Source organism: Bombina bombina, chromosome 3, assembly GCF_027579735.1.
Source record: "Bombina bombina isolate aBomBom1 chromosome 3, aBomBom1.pri, whole genome shotgun sequence".
NCBI lineage: Eukaryota > Metazoa > Chordata > Amphibia > Anura > Bombinatoridae > Bombina > Bombina bombina.
Window position 1 is genome coordinate 68211073 of NC_069501.1, and position 23325 is coordinate 68234397.

General features: G+C 35.6%; 1 protein-coding gene across 2 annotated transcripts in view; it reads right to left on the reverse strand.

The window, feature by feature from the left end:
* Window positions 1–2601: 2601 nt before the first annotated feature.
* Window positions 2602–23325, reverse strand: part of MPZL1 (myelin protein zero like 1) — a 127699-nt gene continuing 106975 nt past the window's right edge. For both annotated transcript variants that reach the window (XM_053705854.1, XM_053705853.1), the window contains one exon: window positions 2602–4633. In XM_053705854.1, coding sequence (XP_053561829.1) covers window positions 4532–4633 — 102 coding nt within the window. In that variant the 3' untranslated portion in view covers window positions 2602–4531. The remainder of the gene's footprint in view (window positions 4634–23325) is intronic.

The window sequence follows — 23325 nt, forward strand, 5'->3', positions numbered from 1 at the left end:
TGGATCAAGGAGGAAGAAGCAGGAAGACTGAAACTGAATTTTTACTGCGCAAAAAAGCGCTAAAATAGGCCCCTCCCACTCATATTACAACAGTGGGAAACCTCAGTTAACCGTTTCTATGTAGAAATAAACGACAGCCATGTGGAAAATCATGCCCCAAAAGATTTATCACCAAAGTACCTCACAAAAAACGAATAACATGCCAGTAAACGTTTCAAACATGCACTTTTAAAAGTTAGGTAGTGTTATTAATAAGCCTGCTACCAGTCGCTTCTACTGCAGTTAAGGCTCATACATTACTTCAGTATTAACAGTATTTTCTTAGTCAAATTCCATTCCTTAGAAAATTACTTATTGTACATACATTCATCAGCCTGATACCAGTCGCTACTGCATTTAAGGCTGTTCTTACATTACATCGGTATCAGCAGTATTTTCTTAGTCAATTCCATTCCTTAGAAAATTAATTTACTGCACATACCTTGTTTGCAGGATTCCCCACACGCTATTCCCTTTCTGAAAGTTACCCCACTCCTCAGAATGTTCGAGAACAGCCAGTGGATCTTAGTTACTTCTGCTAAGATCATAGAAAACGCAGGCAGATTCTTCTTCCAAATACTGCCTGAGAACAAACAGCACACTCCGGTGCCATTTAAAATAACAAACTTTTGATTGAAGAAATAAACTAAGTATAAAAAACACCACAGACCTCTCACAACGTCCTATCTAGTTGAGTTGCAAGAGAATGACTGGGTATGACATGAGGGGAGGAGCTATATAGCAGCTCTGCTTGGGTGATCCTCTTGCAACTTCCTGTTGGGAAGGGAATATATCCCATAAGTAATGGATGACCCGTGGACTGAATACACTTAACAAGAGAAATAGGACTGGCGAGCATTCTTTAGTAATCTCGCCAGCCCAGAGAGCTTTCAATCATCGAGCTCTGAGGAGAAATTGCAGTGTGTCAAAGATGGCCACTCTCTGTGAGGGAAAGGAGAAACCAGCACAGTTTTGGCGGGAAAAAGTAAAGTCCCTGAGATCTGAACAGAAGGAAGCTCAGAAACTTCTGAAAATGAGCTCCTCAGCTTCAGAAATGTTCCTGATCATCAGAGATCCTGCTGAAAATGTGAGGCAGAGCTCAAGTATGTACTAAATACCATTAATAAATTTAAAGAGAAAGTATCTCAATTTTACTGTAAATGTGTAAAAGAGCCAGAGGACATAGTTACATACATCAGATAACACTTCATACAGTTTTGGGCAATGTGAATAATGCTAATAGTATGCAGGTTATGTGAGTGCAAGTACCTAGTTACCTGTCAGTACTCACTCTACTGTGCTTATAAAGCTACAGGAGACCTGATTCTAGTAGCAGAGCCCATCTTATGCAGAATGCACTGACACAGGATCTATGGAAGGAATATTCCGGCAAAGTCAACAGGAGGAGGCTACGGGACAAGTCCCAGTGACACCTGTGGAAGACAAGTGACAAACTCCCGTTGGAGATGTACTCGCACTGCTAATGTACTCAGTTACACCCCTCTGTCTTATTCCCGGCTCTCTGAGGTGGATATCAGGTCCCACATAAGTTTGAGAACCCCTTTCAATTGATGTATAAACCAGCACTTAAAGTTTCACTATCCTCTTTGCTGGAGGCAAAACAACTACAAAAATAAAAACTATAGAATCATGGGAAAGTGGGAGGATTAAAGGCTCTGTTGTGTGGGGTGTTTTGCCTCCTCCTGTAGGACTTGACTTTAATCTCAAATATGATGTCTCGTGGACTCAACATATGAAAAAAATCCCTTTTGGAAATGTGAAAATTTCTAGACCTTTAATATGATAAACGTATTAGTTAACACATAGGATGTATAAAGACAAGCAGAGCTGCATGTGATAATGTAATCACAGTGTAGACTCTTCATAGGCTGGTGGGTATGACCCTCGATGTGTAGTCATTCAGTTTGAAGCCATTTGTTCTTTAAATGCCTTTGTCAAATACAAACCTGAGAAGTTATAAATATATAATTTTCCAAAGTGTTCTCTCCAGGACCTATTTAATGTACATACCACCACAGCTAAAATTTAGACCAATATTAAACTAAAATTAGCTAATATGTTTCAATGTTTGTTGCATGAATGATAAATCAATTTAGGTTAAATTATGCAATTAATTTGTGCTTTGGATAGTTTAAGTAATATTTCCAAAATTACAGATGTTATAATATTGCAAATTAGTACACTGCACCCACAGGGTTACTTCATAATGCTACCCGGCTGGCCAAATTGTCTGTGGCGAACACTATTAGTTGTAACATCTCTAGGAAATACTATGCAAAACAAAACTGTCACTCATACACAGGAAAACAATTAACCAGTGAGTAACCTTGGACAATTTGGAGAACATTACCCAGTGCCAGATAGTCATAATTTTAAGGATCTCAACTGATATGGGTGAATTTAACTAATCCAAAAATGTATTAGTGAGGCCAAACAGGAATGACACACCTGCCTAAATACAAACAGATCAAAAGAAAATACTTCTTAATAAAGGTCTGAATCCAAATAACATTAGGGGAGACTAGATCACTGCATGCAATCTTTCACTATGTGTATGTTTATTCCAGTATTTAAATTGATATAATAAATACAGAAAATATTTTCACATGTACATTTATATAAATGTATGGCTTACATGTTACTTCAAAGAATGTTGACACTTTCCAGTTGGTAAAATAATGCTTGCAAATGCAAAAGGGAGGCTATATGGAGACAAGGGGGGGGGGGAAATCCATTGCAAATAAAGGATACATTACATGAAAAAAAAAATTCCAGTTGGATATGAACATATCTATTACAAATAACAATTCTTATGAACAAAGAAAAATATATATTTATAGCACATGGATAAAAAGTTTATCTAAAAATATACCTGCTTAAAGTTTGTTCTTTTCTCTCTGTTAATGTGAGTAGTTTAGTAACCGCCAATTCTCAGAAGTTGAACACATTTATTACATTTCATATTTTACACAAATACAGCCCTGTTTTTTTACTCCAGAACTGAGCAAAGATACTGAATAAATTACAACTAACTAGATATTCAAAAATCACAATCACTCAAGTGGCAATACAAGTTTTAAACTTGGTTATTAAAAATTTACAATACGGTACAGTTTATATATTGAAAGTGTCTTTTGAGACCATCATTAGAATTTAATACATTTTTACCTTTAGATTTAATATTGTAGGATTAGGTGAGAGAAAGACATAATTGTGTTCTGCAGAACTAGTGACTGCCATCGATCCCTCCGATTAATGCTGTACTTGTTCCTAATTTGCTGAACATCTTTAACATTCCGTTTCCAGTTTTATTTAAATATAAAAATATGATAAAAGCACACTCAGACATGCAGCGTTGATCTGAGTAAGATTAAATACAGTATTTACATGAATGGCAAAAGCTGTATACTATATGGGGAAAACGCCTCTTGAAGAATATTAAAACACCAAAACAAAATCGAGATAGAAAATAAAAAACAAAAACAAAAATGTAAAGCTATTGCAATTTTGTAGTGTTCGTATGTGCACAAGGTAATATTTAGCAAAGGAATTAAAAAGGGACACAGCCCACTTAATGTGCTTCAAATTACTTGTTAAACAAGCTGCAGAGTATTAAACATATAGGATATTGTTCATATTGGTTTATTTTGTGTATATTAAACAACTGGTTTTGCACATTGAAATATCCACCCATTTTTCTCGAGAATATGCTCATAGAAAATGGATTGAGCCTTCAGGAAAAGCAGCAGACCTGCTACCTTATCTATAGATAGCAAAAGGCCTCTCTGATCTTTCTCTATTTGTAAACAAAGGGCCAAAACATAGGAAATGATATTTTTTTTTATGGGTGGTGGTTACAATCAGAAAAAAAACGGAAATTAAATCTTGCAATTTAAAAAGCTAATAGATTTAATACTATGCAACTGGTATAACACTTAGCTTGGAACACATTAAGGAGACACATTACAGAATGTGCCCCTTTAACTGGCTTTTTTCTATACATTAAATGTAAAGCCCCAGCAATAACATATATATAGTGGTACCTGGGGTAAAACTGTGGTAATTCCCTGCACTCCATAAGACGAGTATAATTCATAGTACCTTTGCATTAAACAATCTATGAACATAAAACAGAATAAAAAAATGTTTTTTAGAAGCATAAAACGGGTTAAACTGCTTAGGAAGTTGGGAACTAAAAAAAAAAAAAAAAAAAAAAATTAAATAGATCTCTTAAAACAGAAATTGAATACGTGTTACATATTAGTTTATCTTATGTTTACAAAACGAAGGCACCGTTATGGAACCACCACTTTTTTTAAAGATAATATAGTCCAATTATTCATTCATAATTACACTGCCTGATTCACCGTACTGTATACATAGAACATCACATGAAGGCCGCATGTGGCTTCTCGATGAAATCTCTTCACGCCAAGTTCTTTCTCAAAAACGTTGGTAAATGTCAGGAAAGTCAGCAGTTTTTTCGAAGGTGTGCGTATACCACAGATTCCGATTTATTTATCTGGTTGCCAGACTTTCCCGAGTGATCCAGCTGAGCATATATTACTGGCCCCTGTGGAGGAAAAAAAAGAAGAAGTGGACAAGTGTAAACATTTATTTACACGGATTTATACAGAATGCTTAGTTGCACTGCACATATATATAAGTCACAATCTGTTCATAACTAAAATATACACAAAAATATTCTCCAATATTAAGGTTAAAAATCAACCAGCTGATTTAGCTAGTTCACATCAAACGTTTATTAAACTGAAGCAAAACCTCTAATGGACACGGCACAGAAAAAACAAGGTTTTTAAAGACATATTCTGTGGGGCAGCGCCTTCCCTCTCCTGTATAATTGTTTTGCGCTTTGTTTTTTGTATCTGCAGTTCTTTGTTACTATGTATGCCCCAAACTGGTTAACTAAAACTAATGCACCAATGTGAAAAAGATTTCATTTAGGTTCCCTTTAATTAAAGGAACATCATACAAAATAATTAACAATAAGGTTTTACAGATCTACTGTGCACCCTCATGTACCAAGTGCTACAGAATTTGGTGATACTTTTCAAATAAATGAGAATAACCATTTTTTTTTTAAACTGCACTAACATCTGTATAAAATTAAACGTCTCTATTCTGACAATGGCAAAACATGTATACAGCAGGGGAACCAAACAGTGGGAAACCATAATTTTCAAATGGAAGCAGGTGCCAGGGAATGATGCACTGTACAGGACATACTTGAAAACGAGAGAAATCTCAATGTATCCTTCCAGGTAAAATATTTTATAAATAAATATAAAAATACCTGTCAATCAAATGGTATCTAGATTTAAATGGCCCACGGTCAGGATATGATAAAATCACATTCCTTTAGTCTAAATACCAGAACCATCTGACATTTACCTATAAAAAGATGCTCAGATGAACTGCATAATCAACAAATGCATAATATAAAAAGACAAAGCATTAATACTCTTCCAATAAGCAGATTCCCCCCCCCATACAAAATTGGTTGTCTTTCATTTCCATGACCCTGTGTCATGTGACTGCCAACCATAGACTCCTATACAGTTATAGTGTGAACTCTTGCACATGCTCAGTAGGAGCCGTTGCTTTTAAACACTGTGCATATAAATAGACGGTTTACAAAATGCTAAGAAGTCAATTTGGAAGTTTTGTAAAATGGAACACGCAGAATTATGAAAGTTTAACTGACTTATGTCCCTTTAATATTATGCATTTGCTGTCTTTTTTAACAAACCCAGATGTACACAGCACCAATGGCATCCTGCTTCCATTTCAGCAACACCTTTAACAAAACAAAAAAATGTGAAGGCTCCATCACCGTGTAATACGTTAAATGCTTAGAGAATATGAAACAGGTCTCTACAGTAGGATACTGAGCTTCTGCATAAATCTGTAATAAAAGCAATTCCTACATTAATCAGCACCATCAGCCATGTTGAGGAGAGCAGACACTGATTTCAAGGTATAAACTAAACCCAAGAAGAAATGAGACACCTGCTTTTACTGAGAAGCCCCCACCGTAAGGTCCTGCGCCGTCATGAGAATTACATGTAAAATACTATATACACTAATAGCATTCAACTTAAAGGGATATTAAACCGTAAACGCTAGAAATAACGACGTATTCATAGCAAATATTAGACTGAGAATAGTATTAGATGTACTTAATAGTATATAGATGTATCCATAGCAAATACTAGACTGAGAATAGTATTAGTTGTATTTAAATAGTATATAGATGTATCCATAGCAAATATTAGACTGAGAATAGTATTAGTTGTATTTAATAGTATATAGATGTACTCATAGCAAATATTAGACTGAGAATAGTATTAGTTGTTTTTAATAGTATATAGATGTACTCATAGCAAATACTAGACTGAGAATAGTATTAGATGTATTTAATAGTATATAGATGTATTCATAGCAAATATTAGACTGAGAATAGTATTAGTTGTATTTAATAGTATTAGATGTACTCATAGCAAATATTAGACTGAGAATAGTATTAGATGTATTTAATAGTATATAGATGTACTCATAGCAAATATTAGACTGAGAATAGTATTAGTTGTATTTAATAGTATTAGATGTATTTAATAGTATTAGATGTATTTAATAGTATTAGATGTATTTAATAGTATATAGATGTACTCATAGCAAATATTAGACTGAGAATAGTATTAGTTGTATTTAATAGTATATAGATGTACTCATAGCAAATATTAGACTGAGAATAGTATTAGATGTATTTAATAGTATATAGATGTACTCATAGCAAATATTAGACTGAGAATAGTATTAGTTGTATTTAATAGTATTAGATGTATTTAATAGTATTAGATGTATTTAATAGTATTAGATGTATTTAATAGTATATAGATGTACTCATAGCAAATATTAGACTGAGAATAGTATTAGTTGTATTTAATAGTATTTGATGTATTTAATAGTATTTGATGTATTTAATAGTATTAGATGTATTTAATAGTATTAGATGTATTTAATAGTATTAGATGTATTTAATAGTATATAGATGTACTCATAGCAAATATTAGACTGAGAATAGTATTAGTTGTATTTAATAGTATTAGATGTATTTAATAGTATTAGATGTATTTAATAGTATTAGATGTATTTAATAGTATATAGATGTACTCATAGCAAATATTAGACTGAGAATAGTATTAGTTGTATTTAATAGTATTTGATGTATTTAATAGTATTTGATGTATTTAATAGTATTAGATGTATTTAATAGCATTAGATTAATTTAATAGTATTAGATGTATTTAATAGTATTAGATGTATTTAATAGCATTAGATGTATTTAATAGTATTAGATGTATTTAATAGTATTAGTTGTATTTAATAGTATTTGATGTATTTAATAGTATTTGATGTATTTAATAGTATTAGATGTATTTAATAGTATTAGATGTATTTAATAGTATTAGATGTAGTTAATAGTATTAGATGTAGTTAATAGTATTAGATGTATTTAATAGTATTAGATGTATTTAATAGTATTAGATGTATTTAATAGTATTAGATGTATTTAATAGTATTAGATGTATTTAATAGTATTAGATGTAGTTAATAGTATTAGATGTATTTAATAGTATTTGATGTATTTAATAGCATTAGATGTATTTAATAGCATTAGATGTATTTAATAGCATTAGATGTATTTAATAGCATTAGATGTAGTTAATAGTATTAGATGTATTTAATAGTATTTGATGTATTTAATAGCATTAGATGTATTTAATAGTATTTGATGTATTTAATAGCATTAGATGTAGTTAATAGTATTAGATGTATTTAATAGCATTAGATGTATTTAATAGCATTAGATGTAGTTAATAGTATTAGATGTATTTAATAGTATTTGATGTATTTAATAGCATTAGATGTATTTAATAGCATTAGATGTATTTAATAGTATTAGATGTAGTTAATAGTATTAGATGTATTTAATAGTATTTGATGTATTTAATAGCATTAGATGTATTTAATAGTATTTGATGTATTTAATAGCATTAGATGTATTTAATAGTATTTGATGTATTTAATAGCATTAGATGTATTTAATAGCATTAGATGTATTTAATAGTATTAGATGTATTTAATAGTATTTGATGTATTTAATAGCATTAGATGTATTTAATAGCATTAGATGTATTTAATAGTATTAGATGTATTTAATAGCATTAGATGTAGTTAATAGTATTAGATGTATTTAATAGTATTAGATGTATTTAATAGTATTAGATGTATTTAATAGCATTAGATGTAGTTAATAGTATTTGATGTATTTAATAGCATTAGATGTATTTAATAGCATTAGATGTATTTAATAGTATTAGATGTAGTTAATAGTATTAGATGTATTTAATAGTATTTGATGTATTTAATAGCATTAGATGTATTTAATAGTATTTGATGTATTTAATAGCATTAGATGTATTTAATAGTATTTGATGTATTTAATAGCATTAGATGTATTTAATAGCATTAGATGTATTTAATAGTATTAGATGTATTTAATAGCATTAGATGTAGTTAATAGTATTAGATGTATTTAATAGTATTAGATGTATTTAATAGTATTAGATGTAGTTAATAGTATTAGATGTATTTTTATTTTTAGTTTCTATAAAGCAATGCACATGGAGTATATAGAAACTCAGTTTGAATTTCTTTTTTTTTATATGTTCTTTTGTGATTCAGATGGAACAGACAATTTTAAAAAGGTTTCCAATTTACTTCTATTATCAAATTTGCTTTGTTCTGATGATTTTCTGTGTTTAAGCGATACCCAAGTAGGCAACTGGAGCGCTACATGGCAGGAAATCGTGCTGCCCTCTAGTGCTCTTGCAAATAGATAACATTCTTGCAAAACTGCTGCCATATAGCACTCCAGACACGTGCACGCTCCTGAGCTTATATCCCTACTGCAAAAGATACTAAAAGAACAAAGCAAATTAAATAGAAGTACAATAGAAAGTTGTTTAAAATTGCACGCTCTATCGAAAAAATTAAAGATAAAATGTTGGGGTTTATATCCCTTTAAATTACAGGAATATGGGACAAAACAAATAAGGAGCATTTGGTATTACAATCCCTTTAAACGCACCATGTAACAACTTAGAGTTTTTAGTTGTACAAAGTTAGTCCATGTGCGAGAAGCTTACTCTGGAATAACCAGGCTAACCCAGATATGCGAGATTAGACTTTACCTCTCCAGAACACTCTGCCATACTTCATAACTAGAGGCTACTACTTTATCAATCGGCTGGAACATGGCGGCAGCTCTGGTTTTATTTGGGACAGTTGCTGAAGATCATTTTATGTATAGACAAAGAATTGTGAGACCAATACACAAAACCCCCACAATATTTTATACCACTTACATTCAGAGCTACAATAGATCAGAAAATACAATCCAGGAGCTGCAGTGGGAGCAGATGTTGCAAGGCTACTCTCAAAAACATAATTTATGTAAGAACTTACCTGATAAATTCATTTCTTTCATATTAGCAAGAGTCCATGAGCTAGTGACGTATGGGATATACATTCCTACCAGGAGGGGCAAAGTTTCCCAAACCTTAAAATGCCTATAAATACACCCCTCACCACACCCACAATTCAGTTTAACGAATAGCCAAGAAGTGGGGTGATAAGAAAAAAAGTGCGAAAGCATATAAAATAAGGAATTGGAATAATTGTGCTTTATACAAAAAAATCAAAACCACCACAAAAAAGGGCGGGCCTCATGGACTCTTGCTAATATGAAAGAAATGAATTTATCAGGCAAGTTCTTACATAAATTATGTTTTCTTTCATGTAATTAGCAAGAGTCCATGAGCTAGTGACGTATGGGATAATGATTACCCAAGATGTGGATCTTTCCACGCAAGAGTCACTAGAGAGGGAGGGATAAAATAAAGACAGCCAATTCCTGCTGAAAATAATCCACACCCAGAATAAAATTTTAATGAAAAAACATAAGCAGAAGATTCAAACTGAAAACACTGCCTGAAGTACGTTTCTACCAAAAACTGCTTCAAAAGAAGAAAACACATCAAAATGGTAGAATTTAGTAAAAGTATGCAAAGAAGACCAAGTTGCTGCTTTGCAAATCTGATCAACCGAAGCTTCATTCCTAAACGCCCAGGAAGTAAAACTGACCTAGTAGAATGAGCTGTAATCCTTTGAGGCGGAGTGTTACCCGACTCAACATAGGCATGATGAAATAAAGATTTCAACCAAGATGCCAAAGAAATGGCAGAAGCTTTCTGGCCTTTTCTAGAACCGGAAAAGATGACAAATAGACTAGAAGTCTTTCGGAAAGACTTAGTAGCTTCAACATAATATTACAAAGCTCTAACAGCATCCAAAGAATGCAATGATTTCTCCTTAGAATTCATAGGATCAGGACATAATGAAGGAACCACAATTTCTCTACTAATGTTGTTAGAATTCACAACTTTAGGTAAAAAATTCAAAAGAAGTTCGCAGCACCGCCTTATCCTGATGCAAAATCAGAAAAGGAGACTCACAAAAAAGAGTAGATAATTCAGAGACTCTTCTGGCAGAAGAGATGGCCAAAAGAAACAAAACTTTCCAAGAAAGTAATATAACGACCAAAGAATGCATGGGTTCAAAAGGAGGAGCTTGAAGAGCCCCCAGAACCAAATTCAAACTCCAAGGAGGAGAAATTGACTTAATGACAGGTTTTATACGAACCAAAGGTTGTACAAAACAATAAATATCAGGAAGATTAGCAAACCTTCTGTGAAAAAGAACAGAAAGAGCAGAGATTTGTCTTTCAAGGAACTTGCGGACAAACCTTTATCTAAACCATCCTGAAGAAACTGTAAAATTCTCGGTATTCAAAAAGAATGCCAAGAAAAAAGATGAGAAAGACACTAAGAAATATAAGTCTTCCAGACTCTATAATATATCTCTCTAGATACAAATTTACGAGCCTGTCACATAGTATCAATCACAGAGTCAGAGAAACCTCTTTGACCAAGAATCAAGCGTTCAAACTCCATACCTTAAAATTAAGGTTTTGAGACAGAAAGACTGGTCTTAACGGAAGAGTCCACAGCTGGCAAGAGGCCATCCGGACAAGATCCGCATACCAAAACCTGTGAGGCCATGCTGGAGCTACCAGCAGGACAAACGAGCATTCCTTTAGAATATTGGAGAATACCCTTGGAAGAAGAACTAGAGGCGGAAAGATATAGGCAGGATGACACTTGTAAGGAAGAAAATAATGCATCCACTGCCTCCGCCCGAGGATCCCGGGATCCGGACAGATACCAGGGAAGTTTCTTGTTTAGATGAGAAGCCATCAGATCTATTTCTGGGAGTTCCCACATTGAACAATCTTGAGGAAATACCTCTGGGTGAAGAGACCATTCGCCCAGGTGCAACGTTTGGCGACTGAGATAATCCGCTTTCCAATTGTCCATACCTGGGATATGAACCGCAGAGATTAGACAGGAGCTGGATTCCGCCCAAACCAAAATTCGAGATAGTTCTTTCATAACCAGAGGACTGTGAGTCCCTCCTTGATGATTGATGTATGCCACAGTTGTGACATTGTCTATCTGAAAACAAATTTACAACTCTCTCTTCAGAAGAGGCCAAGACTGGAAAGCTCTGAAAATTGCACGGAGTTCCAAAATATTGATCGGAAATCTCACCTCCTGAGATTCCCAAACCCCTTGTGCCGTCAGATACCCCCACACAGCTCCCCAACCTGTAAGACTTGCATCTGTTGAGATTATAGTCCAGGTTGGAAGAACAAGAAGCCCCCTGAACTAAACGATGGTGATCTGTCCACCATGTCAGAGAGTGTCGTATAATCGGTTTAAAGATATTAATTGAGATATCTTTGAGTAATCCCTGCACCATTGGTTCAGCATACAGAGCTGAAGAGGTCGCATGTGAAAACGAGCAAAGGAGATCGCATCTGATGCGGCAGTCCTAAGACCTAAAATTTCCATGCATAAGGCTACCAAAGGGAATGATTGTGACTGAAGGTTTTGACAAGCTGATATCAATGTTAAACTTCTCTTGTCTGACAAGGACAGAGTCATAGACACTGAATCTATCTAGAAACCTAAAAGGTTACCCTTGTCTGAGGAATCAATGAACTGATTGGTAAATTGAACCTCCAACCATGAACTTGAAGAAACAACACAAGTCGATTCGTATGAGATTCTTCGAAAAATGAGAAGACTGAGCAAATACCAAGATATCGTCCAAATAAGGAAATACCAAAACCCTGTTCTCTGATTACAGAAAGAAGGGCACCGAGAACCTTTGAAAAAAATTCTTGGAACTGAGGCTAGGCCAAACGGTAGAGCCAAAAAACTGGTAATGCTTGTCTAAAAAGAGAATCTCAGACACTAAAAGTGATCTGGATGAATCGGAATATGCAGATACACATCCTGTAAATCTATTGTAGACATATAATGCCCTTGCTAAACAAAAAGCAGGATAGTCCTACAGTAACCATCTTGAATGTTGGTATCCTTACATAACGATTCAATATTGATAGATCCGGAACTGGTCTGAAGGAATTGACCTTCTTTGGTACAATGAAGAGATAAAATAAAACCCCAGCCCCTGTTCCAGAACTGGAACTGGCATAATTACTCCAACCAACTCTAGATCTGAAACACATTTCAGAAATGCTGAGCCTTTGCTGTGTTAACTAGGACACGGGAAAGAAAAAAAAAAAATCTCTTAGCAGGAGGCCTTAACTTGAAGCCAATTCTGTACCTTTCTGAAACAATGTTCTGAAACCAGAGATTGAGAACGGAATTGATCCAAATTTCTTTGAAGAAAACGTAATCTGCCCCATACCAGCTGAGCTGGAATAAGGGCCGCACCTTCATGGGTACTTAGGAGCTGGCTATAGATTTCTATAAGGCTTGGATATATTCCAAACTGGAAATAGTTTCCAAACTGATACCGCTCCTGAGGATGAAGGATCAGGCTTTTGTTCCTTGTTGTGAGGAAAGGAACGAAAAAGAGTATTAGACCTAAATTTACCTTAGATTTTTTATCCTTTGGTAAAAAAGTTCCCTTCCTTCCAGAAATAATTGAATACCCTGGAAAGAAAGGGAAAGCAAAGTTGACTTAGAAGACATATCAGCATTCCAAGTTTAATCCATAAAGCTTTTCTAGCTAAAATAGCTAGAGACATATACCTGACATCAACTCTAATGATATCAAAAGATGGTATCACCAATAAAATTATTAGCATGTTATAGAATAATAATAATGCTATAAAATTATGATCTGTTACTTGTTGCGCTAAAGCTTCTAACCAAAAAGTTGAAGCTGCAGCAACATCCGCTAAAAATATAGCAGGTCTAAGAAGATTACCTGAACATAAGTAAGCTTTTCTTAGAAAGGATTCAATTTTCCTTAAATAAAGTACTATCTGCCGTAGGAACAGTAGTACATTTAACAGGAGTAGAGACAGCCCCATAACCTTAGGGATTTTGTCCCAAAAAAACTCTAATCTGTCAGATGGCACAGGATATAATTGCTTAAACGTTTAGAAGGAGTAAATTAACCTTATTTAAACGTTTAGATTTAGTATCAAGAGGACCAGAATCCTCTATTTCTAATGCAATTAATACTTCTTTAAATAAAGAACGAATAAATTCCATCTTGAACAAATATAAAGATTTATCAGTATCAGAATGATGATGTTCATTTAAAAGTTCATCTGAAAAAAGAGAAGTTTTAAAAGACTTTTATGTAAACTAGAAGGAGAAATAACAGACATAGCCTTCTTAATGGATTTAAAAAATAAAATCTCATATGTTTATCAGGAACACTCTGAAAATTAGATGTTGATGAAACAGCAACAGGTAATGTAACAGTACTAAAGGAAATTTTATCTGCATTAATAAGTTTGTCATGACATGCAATACAAACAGCTGGAGAAACAGATACCAAAAATTATAGCAGATACACTTAGCTTGGTAGCTCCAGCACTAGACAGCGATTTTCCTGTAGTATCTTCTGACTCAGATGCAACGTGAGACATCTTGCAATATGTAAGACAAAAAAAAAACAACATATAAAGCAAAATTGATCAAATTCCTTAAATGACAGTTTCAGGAATGGGAAAAAATGCCAAAGAACAAGCTTCTAGCAACCAGAAACAATGAAAAATTAGACTAAAATAATGTGGAGACAAAAGCGACGCCCATATTTTTTAGCGCCAAATCAGACGCCCACATTATTTGGCGCCTAAAATGCTTTTGGCGCCAAAAATGACGCCACATCCGGAACGCAGACATTTTTGGCGCAAAATAACGTCAAAAAAATGACGCAACTTCCGGCGACACGTATGACGCCGGAAACGGAAAAGATTTTTTGCGCCAAAAAAGACGCAATAAAATGAAGCATTTTCAGCCCCCGCGAGCCTAACAGCCCACAGGGAAAAAAAGAGTCAAATTTTTGAAGGTAAGAAAAAAATGATTAATTCAAATGCATTATCCCAAATATGAAACTGACTGTCTGAAAAATAAGGAAAGTTGAACATTCTGAGTCAAGGCAAATAAATGTTTGAATACATATATTTAGAACTTTATAAACAAAGTGCCCAACCATAGCTTAGAGTGTCACAGAAAATAAGATTTACTTACCCCAGGACACTCATCTACATGTTTGTAGAAAGCCAAACCAGTACTGAAACGAGAATCAGCAGAGGTAATGGTATATCGTCGATCTGAAAAGGGAGGTAAGAGATGAATCTCTACGACCGATAACAGAGAACCTATGAAATAGACCCCGTAGAAGGAGATCACTGCATTCAAATAGGCAATACTCTCCTCACATCCCTCTGACATTCACTGCACGCTGAGAGGAAAACCGGGCTCCAACTTGCTGCGGAGCGTATATCAACGTAGAATCTAGCACATACTTACTTCACCACCTCCATCGGAGGCAAAGTTTGTAAAACTGAATTGTGGGTGTGGTGAGGGGTGTATTTATAGGCATTTTAAGGTTTGGGAAACTTTGCCCCTCCTGGTAGGAATGTATATCCCATACGTCACTAGCTCATGGACTCTTGCTAATTACATGAAAGAAAGCAATGATTTGCCTGAAAGTGACTGTAAGCTGATCATCTTGTACAAGGATAGTCAAACGTGACTTGTGCCAAAGACAGGAAAAGTTCTAAGATGTCAAAAAGATTAATGTGACAGATCCAAAACGTGCCCCATTGGTACCATAAGAATCATTTGCCAAGCAAACCTCTAGAAATAGCATCTGTTAGCACCAAGGACAATATATCTATGGGAAATATACAGGCATCGTATGAAAGCCTTTGTACAGATCACATCTGATGAACTAAATGAAGCCCAGAGAATGATTTTATCTGACTAAGCTAAGTACTACCTGGGAGAGGAAATGATGTACAATAAGTTTTAAGCCGCATCTGGTAGAAAGAGAGACCGCTATACAAAAAGTAACAGCGCATATTTTCAAGTAGGTTTGCTTTAAAGGGAAATAAAATTCCATTTTTTTCTTTCATGGTTCAAATAGAGCATGCAAAGTTAACAACTTTCTAATTTACTTCCATTATCGATTTGTCTTCATCTCTTGGTATCTTGATGAAAAGCAGGTCTGCAAGCTCAGGAGCATACACATGTCTGGAACACTATTTCCTGCCATGTAGTGCTCTATAGACCTACCTAGGTATCTCTACAACACAGAATACCATGGGAACAAAGCAAATTTGATAATAGAAGTAAATTGGAAACTTTTTTTAAAATTGTCTGCTCAGTCTGAATCACAAAACAACATTTGTGTGTTTCATATCCCTTTAACACTCCTTGATAACGAAGTAAACTACAAAAATAAATGCAGGCAAAATACACTGCCCATATGAGTGCAAATTGCCAGTTGATTTAAAGCAGCCTTTAAAAAAAAAAAAAACAGAAAATCAGGCGTTTTTATTTTATTTTCTAGGAGTTTTCTTTCAGTTTTTTTTCTTCGTATTTTAAGCATTTTTTCTAATTTTCAGTCATTTGTTTACTGTAACTTAAGAGATCCGGTGTGTGTGCCTAGAGACACAAGACGACATTTTTAATTGGACCAAACATTGAATGTACTACAACTACTTGTTTCTGCGCTGCTGTCTAGCCATTTCCTCCATTGTTTACAATGGTGTGCGCAAGCAAGTAGGTGGTGAAGCTTTGCAGTGAGAAATCAAGCGTGTTTGTATCCTCGCTTGCTTTTAGCACAGGATTCCAAGCCAATATTGCTGCTGGAATCGTGAAGTATTGCAGCTGCATATATATTCCTGCAACATTTCACGCATCACCCGAATAACTGTGTACATCATCAAAATCAGTGTTTCTCAACTCCTCCCTGTTCTCAGGACACTTACAGGTGAAACTCAAAAAATTAGAATATTGTGTAAAGTTAATTTATTTCAATAATGCAACTTAAAAGGTGAAACTAATATATGAGATAGACTCATTACATGCAAAGCAAGATAGTTCAAGCCGTGATTTGTCATAATTGTGATGATTATGGCTTTACAGCTCATGAAAACCCCAAATCCACAATCTCAGAAGATTAGAATATTGTGAAAAGGTGCAATATTCTAGGCTCAAAGTGTCCCATTCTAATCAGCTAATTAAGCCATAACACCGGCAAAGGGTTCCTGGGCCTTTAAATGGTCTCTCAGTCTGTGGGAATCACAATCATGGGAAAGACTGCTGACAGTTGTGCAGAAAACCATCAGTGACACCCTCCGTAAGGAGGGAAAGCCTCAAAAGGTAATTGCAAAAGAAGTTGGATGTTCCCAAAGTGCTGTATCAAAGCACATTAACAGAAAGTTATGTGGAAGGGAAAAGTGTGAAACAAAAAGGTGCACAAGCAGCAGGGATGACCGCAGCCTGGAGAGGATGGTCAGAAAAGGCCATCCAAAAGTGTTGGGGACTTACACAAGGAGTGAACTGAGGCTGGAGTCAGTGCATCAAGAGCCACCACACACAGACGGATCCTGGACATGGGCTTCAAAATGTCGTATTCCTCTTGTCAAGCCACTCCTGAACAAACAACGGCAGAAGCGTCTTACCTGGGCTAAAGAAAAACAGACCTGATCTGTTGCTCAGTTGTCCAAAGTCCTCTTTCCTGATGAGAGCAAATTTTGCATCTTATTTGGAAACCAAGGACCCAGAGTATGGAGGAAGAATGGAGAGGCACACACTACAAGATGCTTGAAGTCCAGTGTGAAGTTTCCAGTCTGTGTTGATTTGGGGAGCCATGTCATCTGCTGGTGTTGGTCCACTGTGCTTCATTAAGTCCAGGGTCAACGCAGCCGTCTCCCAGGAGATTTTGGAGCACTTCATGCTTCCTTCCGCAGACAAGCTCTATGGAGATGCAGACTTCATTTTCCAGCAGGACTTGGCACCGGCCCACACTGCCAAAAGCACCAAAACCTGGTTCAATGACCGTGGGATTACTGTGCTTGATTGGCCAGCAAACTCGCCTGACCTGAACCCCATAGAGAATGTATGGGGCATTGCCAAGAGAAAGATGAGAGACATGAGACCGAACAATGCAGAAGAGCTGAAGGCTGCTATTGAAGCATCCTGGTCTTCCATAACACCTCAGCAGTGCCAAAGGCTGATAGCTTCCATGCCACGCCACATTGAGGCAGTAATTGCTGCAAAAGGGGCCCAAACCAGGTACTGAGTTACCATAGACGTGCAGTAACTAGAGGCAGGGCGAGGCAGGGCTTCACCTCTCATATGGGCAAAAATATATATATTTTTTATTGGCTTTAAAAAAAATTTTTTTCAAAATTGCAATTCTCCCCCGCCCCCCAGCATTTTTGTTTTTTCACAGCTACATGTTGTGCAATGGAGAGGCACAAGCAGGTCTGCCCTCCATTACACAACATGCTGCGCCACCTACTGAATGAAAGTGGTTAAGATCATTGCATGGCCCATAAGTGCTTATTTGAGGCAAGCCTCTTTTGGGCTGACCCAATCCAGTGAGAGGCATCAATCAGGGGAACTTAAAGTTGGGGCTGGATGTTAAATCATATAAAATAAAACAAAAACAGAAAAAAGTACTTCCATTTATTTTGTTGCTGCCCTGTGCAGCTGCCAGCTTTGCTTCAGTGAAAAAGAGAGTTCTGTTCTTCCCCTGCAAGTGCAGTGGAATGTGCCACTGTCACTTCCTTACAGAGCAGGAAGAGATGCAGTGAGCAATGTTATAGCCACATTTTATTGAAGTGCTGCAACCTTAGATTTTGCTGAAAGGGATTCTGTTAGTGAAAATTATAATTTAATGAATGTGGTTTAGTGTTTTTTGTTTTTTTACTCTTTTACAGCAGTTTAAGGATTGTTTTTGTATTTTGTTTACTCAAACTTTACACCCACTACCTTAGCAACTTGCCTCTGTACTGCACACTAGTTTATAGTCTCATCACTCTCTGACTTATGAACTCTCTGTAGCTCTGCAACTGTGTTTTCTCACAACATTATCTTAATATTATGCTGTTTGTATGGATGAGTTGTTATTTGACCAGAGTAAGCTAGATCAAAAGCATGGTAATGTAAAATGAAACCAAGCAGTTTAGAATGAGTTATAGCAAATATTCGCCATGGCTCCTGTAGCTATAGTATTTCATTTATACCAGCGATTCCTTAGGTGTATGTTGGACAACCCTGATGTAGACAAGAAATAATTTATTAATGCTCACATTCATATGTGCTGTTCTGTTTCAGATATTAAAAATAGATTGTTTACTATTAGTATTTGATAGTCACTTAAAATTTTACTTAAAAATTCAGTGGTGTCTCCCCCCTTTCAGTGGTCCCTCTTCATCCCCTTGTGTGTCTCTCCCTCTCTATCCATCTCTCTTTCTCTATCCGTCTGTCTCTCTCTCTATCCATCTGTCTACCTTTTATTTATTTAATTATTGAATTGGTGGTGCCATCTGAGGATGTGGCTTTATTTAAAGGGGTGGGGTCAAGCGCCCCACCATCTTTAAATTTCACCAGCCGCCACTGGATCAATACATTTTTATATTTACTGAATAATGAAGGAATCTATAAGCAATATTTGCAGCATTAAAGTAAAAAGTATGTTTTAAACCTATTTTAATAGGCCTGGATTTCTAGATCTCATAATCAGAGCAAGCATTTTGTTATCTGGCAAGAGTTTGTTACAATCCTTTAGACTAAAATCATATGTTTACTAAGTTGACCAGTTTTCCAAGACACCATTTAAAGGGACATGAAACCCATATGTTTTCTTTCATGATTTAGAAAGAGCATGCAATTTTAAATAACTTTCCAATTTACATCTAATTTTCTTCATTCTTTTGATATCCTTTGTTGAAAATCATATCTAAATATGCTCAGTAGCTGCTGATTGGTGGCTGCACATAGATACCTCATTTGATTGGCTCACCCATGTGCATTGCTATTTCTTCAACAAAGGATATCTAAAGAATGAAGGCATATCCTAGCCACTGTCTCACTGGCCTCTGACGTCACTGGTACATACATTATGCATGCTTATACTTTTCAGAGGTCCGATATTGTTCTATGTACAATCCTTGTTTTATTGATTGCATGTAATATTCTAATTTTCTGAGATTGTGGATTTGGGGTTTTCATGAGCTGTAAGTCATAATCATCACAATTATGACAAATCACGGCTTGAACTATCTTGCTTTGCATGTAATGAGTCTCTCATATATTAGTTTCACCTTTTAGGTTGCATTAGTGAAATAAATTAACCTTTGCACAATATTCTAATTTTTCGAGTTTCACCTGTACTCAGGCCAGTTATTCATTATATATTAAGAGCACAGGTGAAGTAATCAGCTGATGGGTGAGCGCAGGTTAGTAACCATGGTTACTGATAAGCTGATTATTTCACCTGTGCGCTAGTTAAGATATAATTAATATCTGGACTTTTAAGGGTCCTGAGGATTGGACATGAGAAACGCTGATGTAAAGGATATATAATTTCCTCTCCCAGGTTGTACATTTAGCACAGTTGTGAGTGCATAATCCCCAATTGTCATACAATGTCATAACAGTAGATTTACTTCTGCCACAGACTCTCTTGCAAATATTTGCTTTAGAGACAGAACCATAGTGATGCAGCCAGAGACCTCTAATGGTATCATTAGTTGCCACCATGCCATTAGCATTAAATATCATGTCTGCAAAAGCTTCTACTAGAAAAAAATGCAAGCGTATTCAGCAGAAAAAGTGATAGTTTGCCAGATAGTAGCCCTCTTTGGGTCAGGTGACAAACCTGGGTTAAAGGAAAATTCTTTGAGATCATTCTCCAATATCTTACCCATAAGATCACAAAATGCACCCCAGTCACTCAAAGGGAAGATTTTTATTTTATTTTAATAGGGTAATCCACATGGTCATGGTATAAGGTTTCTAGGCTCTTCTCCATTCACATTGGAATACATTGAGTGAGTAAGACAGGTTAAATTACACAAAGGGCAAGATTTAGGATAGGGCAAATGCCGTTCGGTTGCAGGCTCACTCATTTGAGACTGTAACTGATCTGCCAAAATGGAATTGGCAGATGAAAATCACCCGATTCATTTGACCGGGGTGATTGACAAGCCCATGTGTTCCCTCGTGCAACGATAAATATGGGGAACACATTTGCCCCACAATTTGAGATAAGATGCAAACAGGTTCACTACATGTGAATCCTGTCCACTCGCAAATTGATGAATCTTGTCCATAATATACTTAAAGTGATAGTAAAACCTAGCGTTAGCTTGAAACTTTGTTTTCCCTTGGACCCAACAAAGAGATAATAAAGAATACTTTCATGAATTGGAGGCTGGAATCTATATGTATATTAGTGACTGTGGAGGACTAGGCAAAACTGTGGTTCCATGCCCCAGAGCTGTGAGTGTACCGTTTTCCTACTTTGAGTGTTAAATATTTATTTAGCAACTGAACTGCTGAACTTGTTTTTGTAACATAAAATGGCTAGTTTTCCCAACTACTATAAAGAAAAAAAAAAATCCATACAGGAAAAATAACCTTGTCTTTTCTCAGATACTCAGCAGCAACTGACACAATAGAGTAAATAAAACCCATTAAAAACAGGGAAATCACCATATCAATTACAATTATGTGGCCTGGGATATTTAGAGCTTCATGACATTTCACTATGAGGTATGATCAAAAATTGTAAATATACTCAAAATGATTATGATTCTTAACTAGTTCCTAATTAATCTAATCACCTCTCTAGATTAAGGTAGAGTCACCGATGACATCACGCAGGACTCTCAGCCCAGCTGATCATTACAGAACAGGGAGAAAATATAGGAGATATGCAGCACTGATGTGCAATTCCAAATTTAAGGTAAACTGACTATTATTCCATCCTTTCCCTATAGGCCCCTATTAAAACATTTAATTTTTAAATGCCAAGTATAGATATTAACCATTTTAATTATTTAAATTTATTCTTAAAGTTATGTAAAAATATAATGTATGCTTACCCGATGAATTCAATTTCTTTCATGGTGGTGTGTGTGCTGGAAATTATACTTCTGACCACTAGAAAGAGGCAAAGATCCCAAAATGCCAAAAGTCCTTAAACCCTTCCCACCTTACTGTAAACTAGTCTGATGTATAACCAAGCCAAAAAAGAAGAAGATGGGAAAAGAAACTAAGAGCAATACAAAAAGGAGCAGGGGAAATAAGGAGCATTCTTAAACCAACACCTGAAAAAAACAAAGAAAATAGTGGGTGGGGGCTTGTGGACTCTCACCACCATAATAGAAATCAATCAGGTAAACAAATTCTATTTTCCTATGTAAAGGTGGTGAGAGTACACAATCCATTACTCATGGGAATTAATACCCAAGCTGTGGAGTCCACAAGTAATCTAGAAAGGACATACTAGTCCAATTAGAATGGATGATTTGTTTTTGTTGTTTTTTTTTTTTATGCAGAAAAAAAAAAAAAAAACCCACACAAAATATTAAATGCTGAGAAAAAGCTGCCCGAGGATTTCCCTACCAAAAGCTGCTTCAGATGAAGAACAACAAACCTCAAAATTGTAGAATTTAGAAAACGTATGTAAGGAAGACCAAGTAGCTGCTTTTCAAATTTGAGCAAATTTCCTGATTGTATTGTCAAAAGAATCCACTTTAGGCAAAAAAACAAACTTAGTTTGTAAAACTCTTATCCTGATGAAAAACAAGATAAGGGGGTTGACAAAAAAGAGCTGACAATTTAGAAACTCTTCTAGCAGAATAGCCTTCCAGGAGAAAAGCAGACTATCCAAATCATGCATAGGTTCAAAAGAAAAATATTCAAGCTTAGAGATCCTGATGGAAAAAAAAAAAATGGACCTTGAGATAGGTCATGATGCAGAGGCCATGAAAGACAACTGGACATCTGCAAAAGATCTGCAAACCAGGTACTGCAAGGCCAAGCTGGAGAATTACTGATGATACCTCCTGCCTAATCCTTGCTATTACGCTTGGTAACAGACAAGAGGAAGAAAAATGTAGGCTAGACAAAACCCCCTTGGAGCTACTAGAGCATCAGCAAAACGCCCGAGGATCCCTGGACCTCGCAAAGTATCTGGGGATCTTGCTGTTCAAGCGAGAAGCCTTTAGATCTACTTCCGAAAGACCCCACAGGTCTACAATCTGACTGAAGACTTTCAGATGAAGAGACCACTACCTAGATGAAGTGATTGAGAATGAACTGAGAAAGTCTGCCTCCCAATTGCTCACCCCTAGGATATGAACAGTAGAAATTATATAGGAATTGCTCTATGCTCAAATCAGAATTCAGGAAACCTCCCTCATCGCCAGGGAACCGAGTTCCCACTTAATGATAGATGTAAGCCAATGCTGTTAAAGGAATGCTAAACCCACATTTTTTCTGTTATGATTCAGATGGAGCATGCAGTTTTAAGCAACTTTCTAATTTACTCCTATTATCAATTTCTTTATTCTCTTGGTATCTTTATTTAAAAAATGATTCAGGGAGCGGTAGCCAGATCAAAACTGAAGAGCAATGAACTGAAAATGCTTGCCCAGGAATGCAAAGCTCAAAAATTGAGCATGATCCCTGTGAATAGGGTTATAAAGATAAGCATCTTTCAGATTTATAGAGGACATAAACTGTCCTCATTGAATAAGAG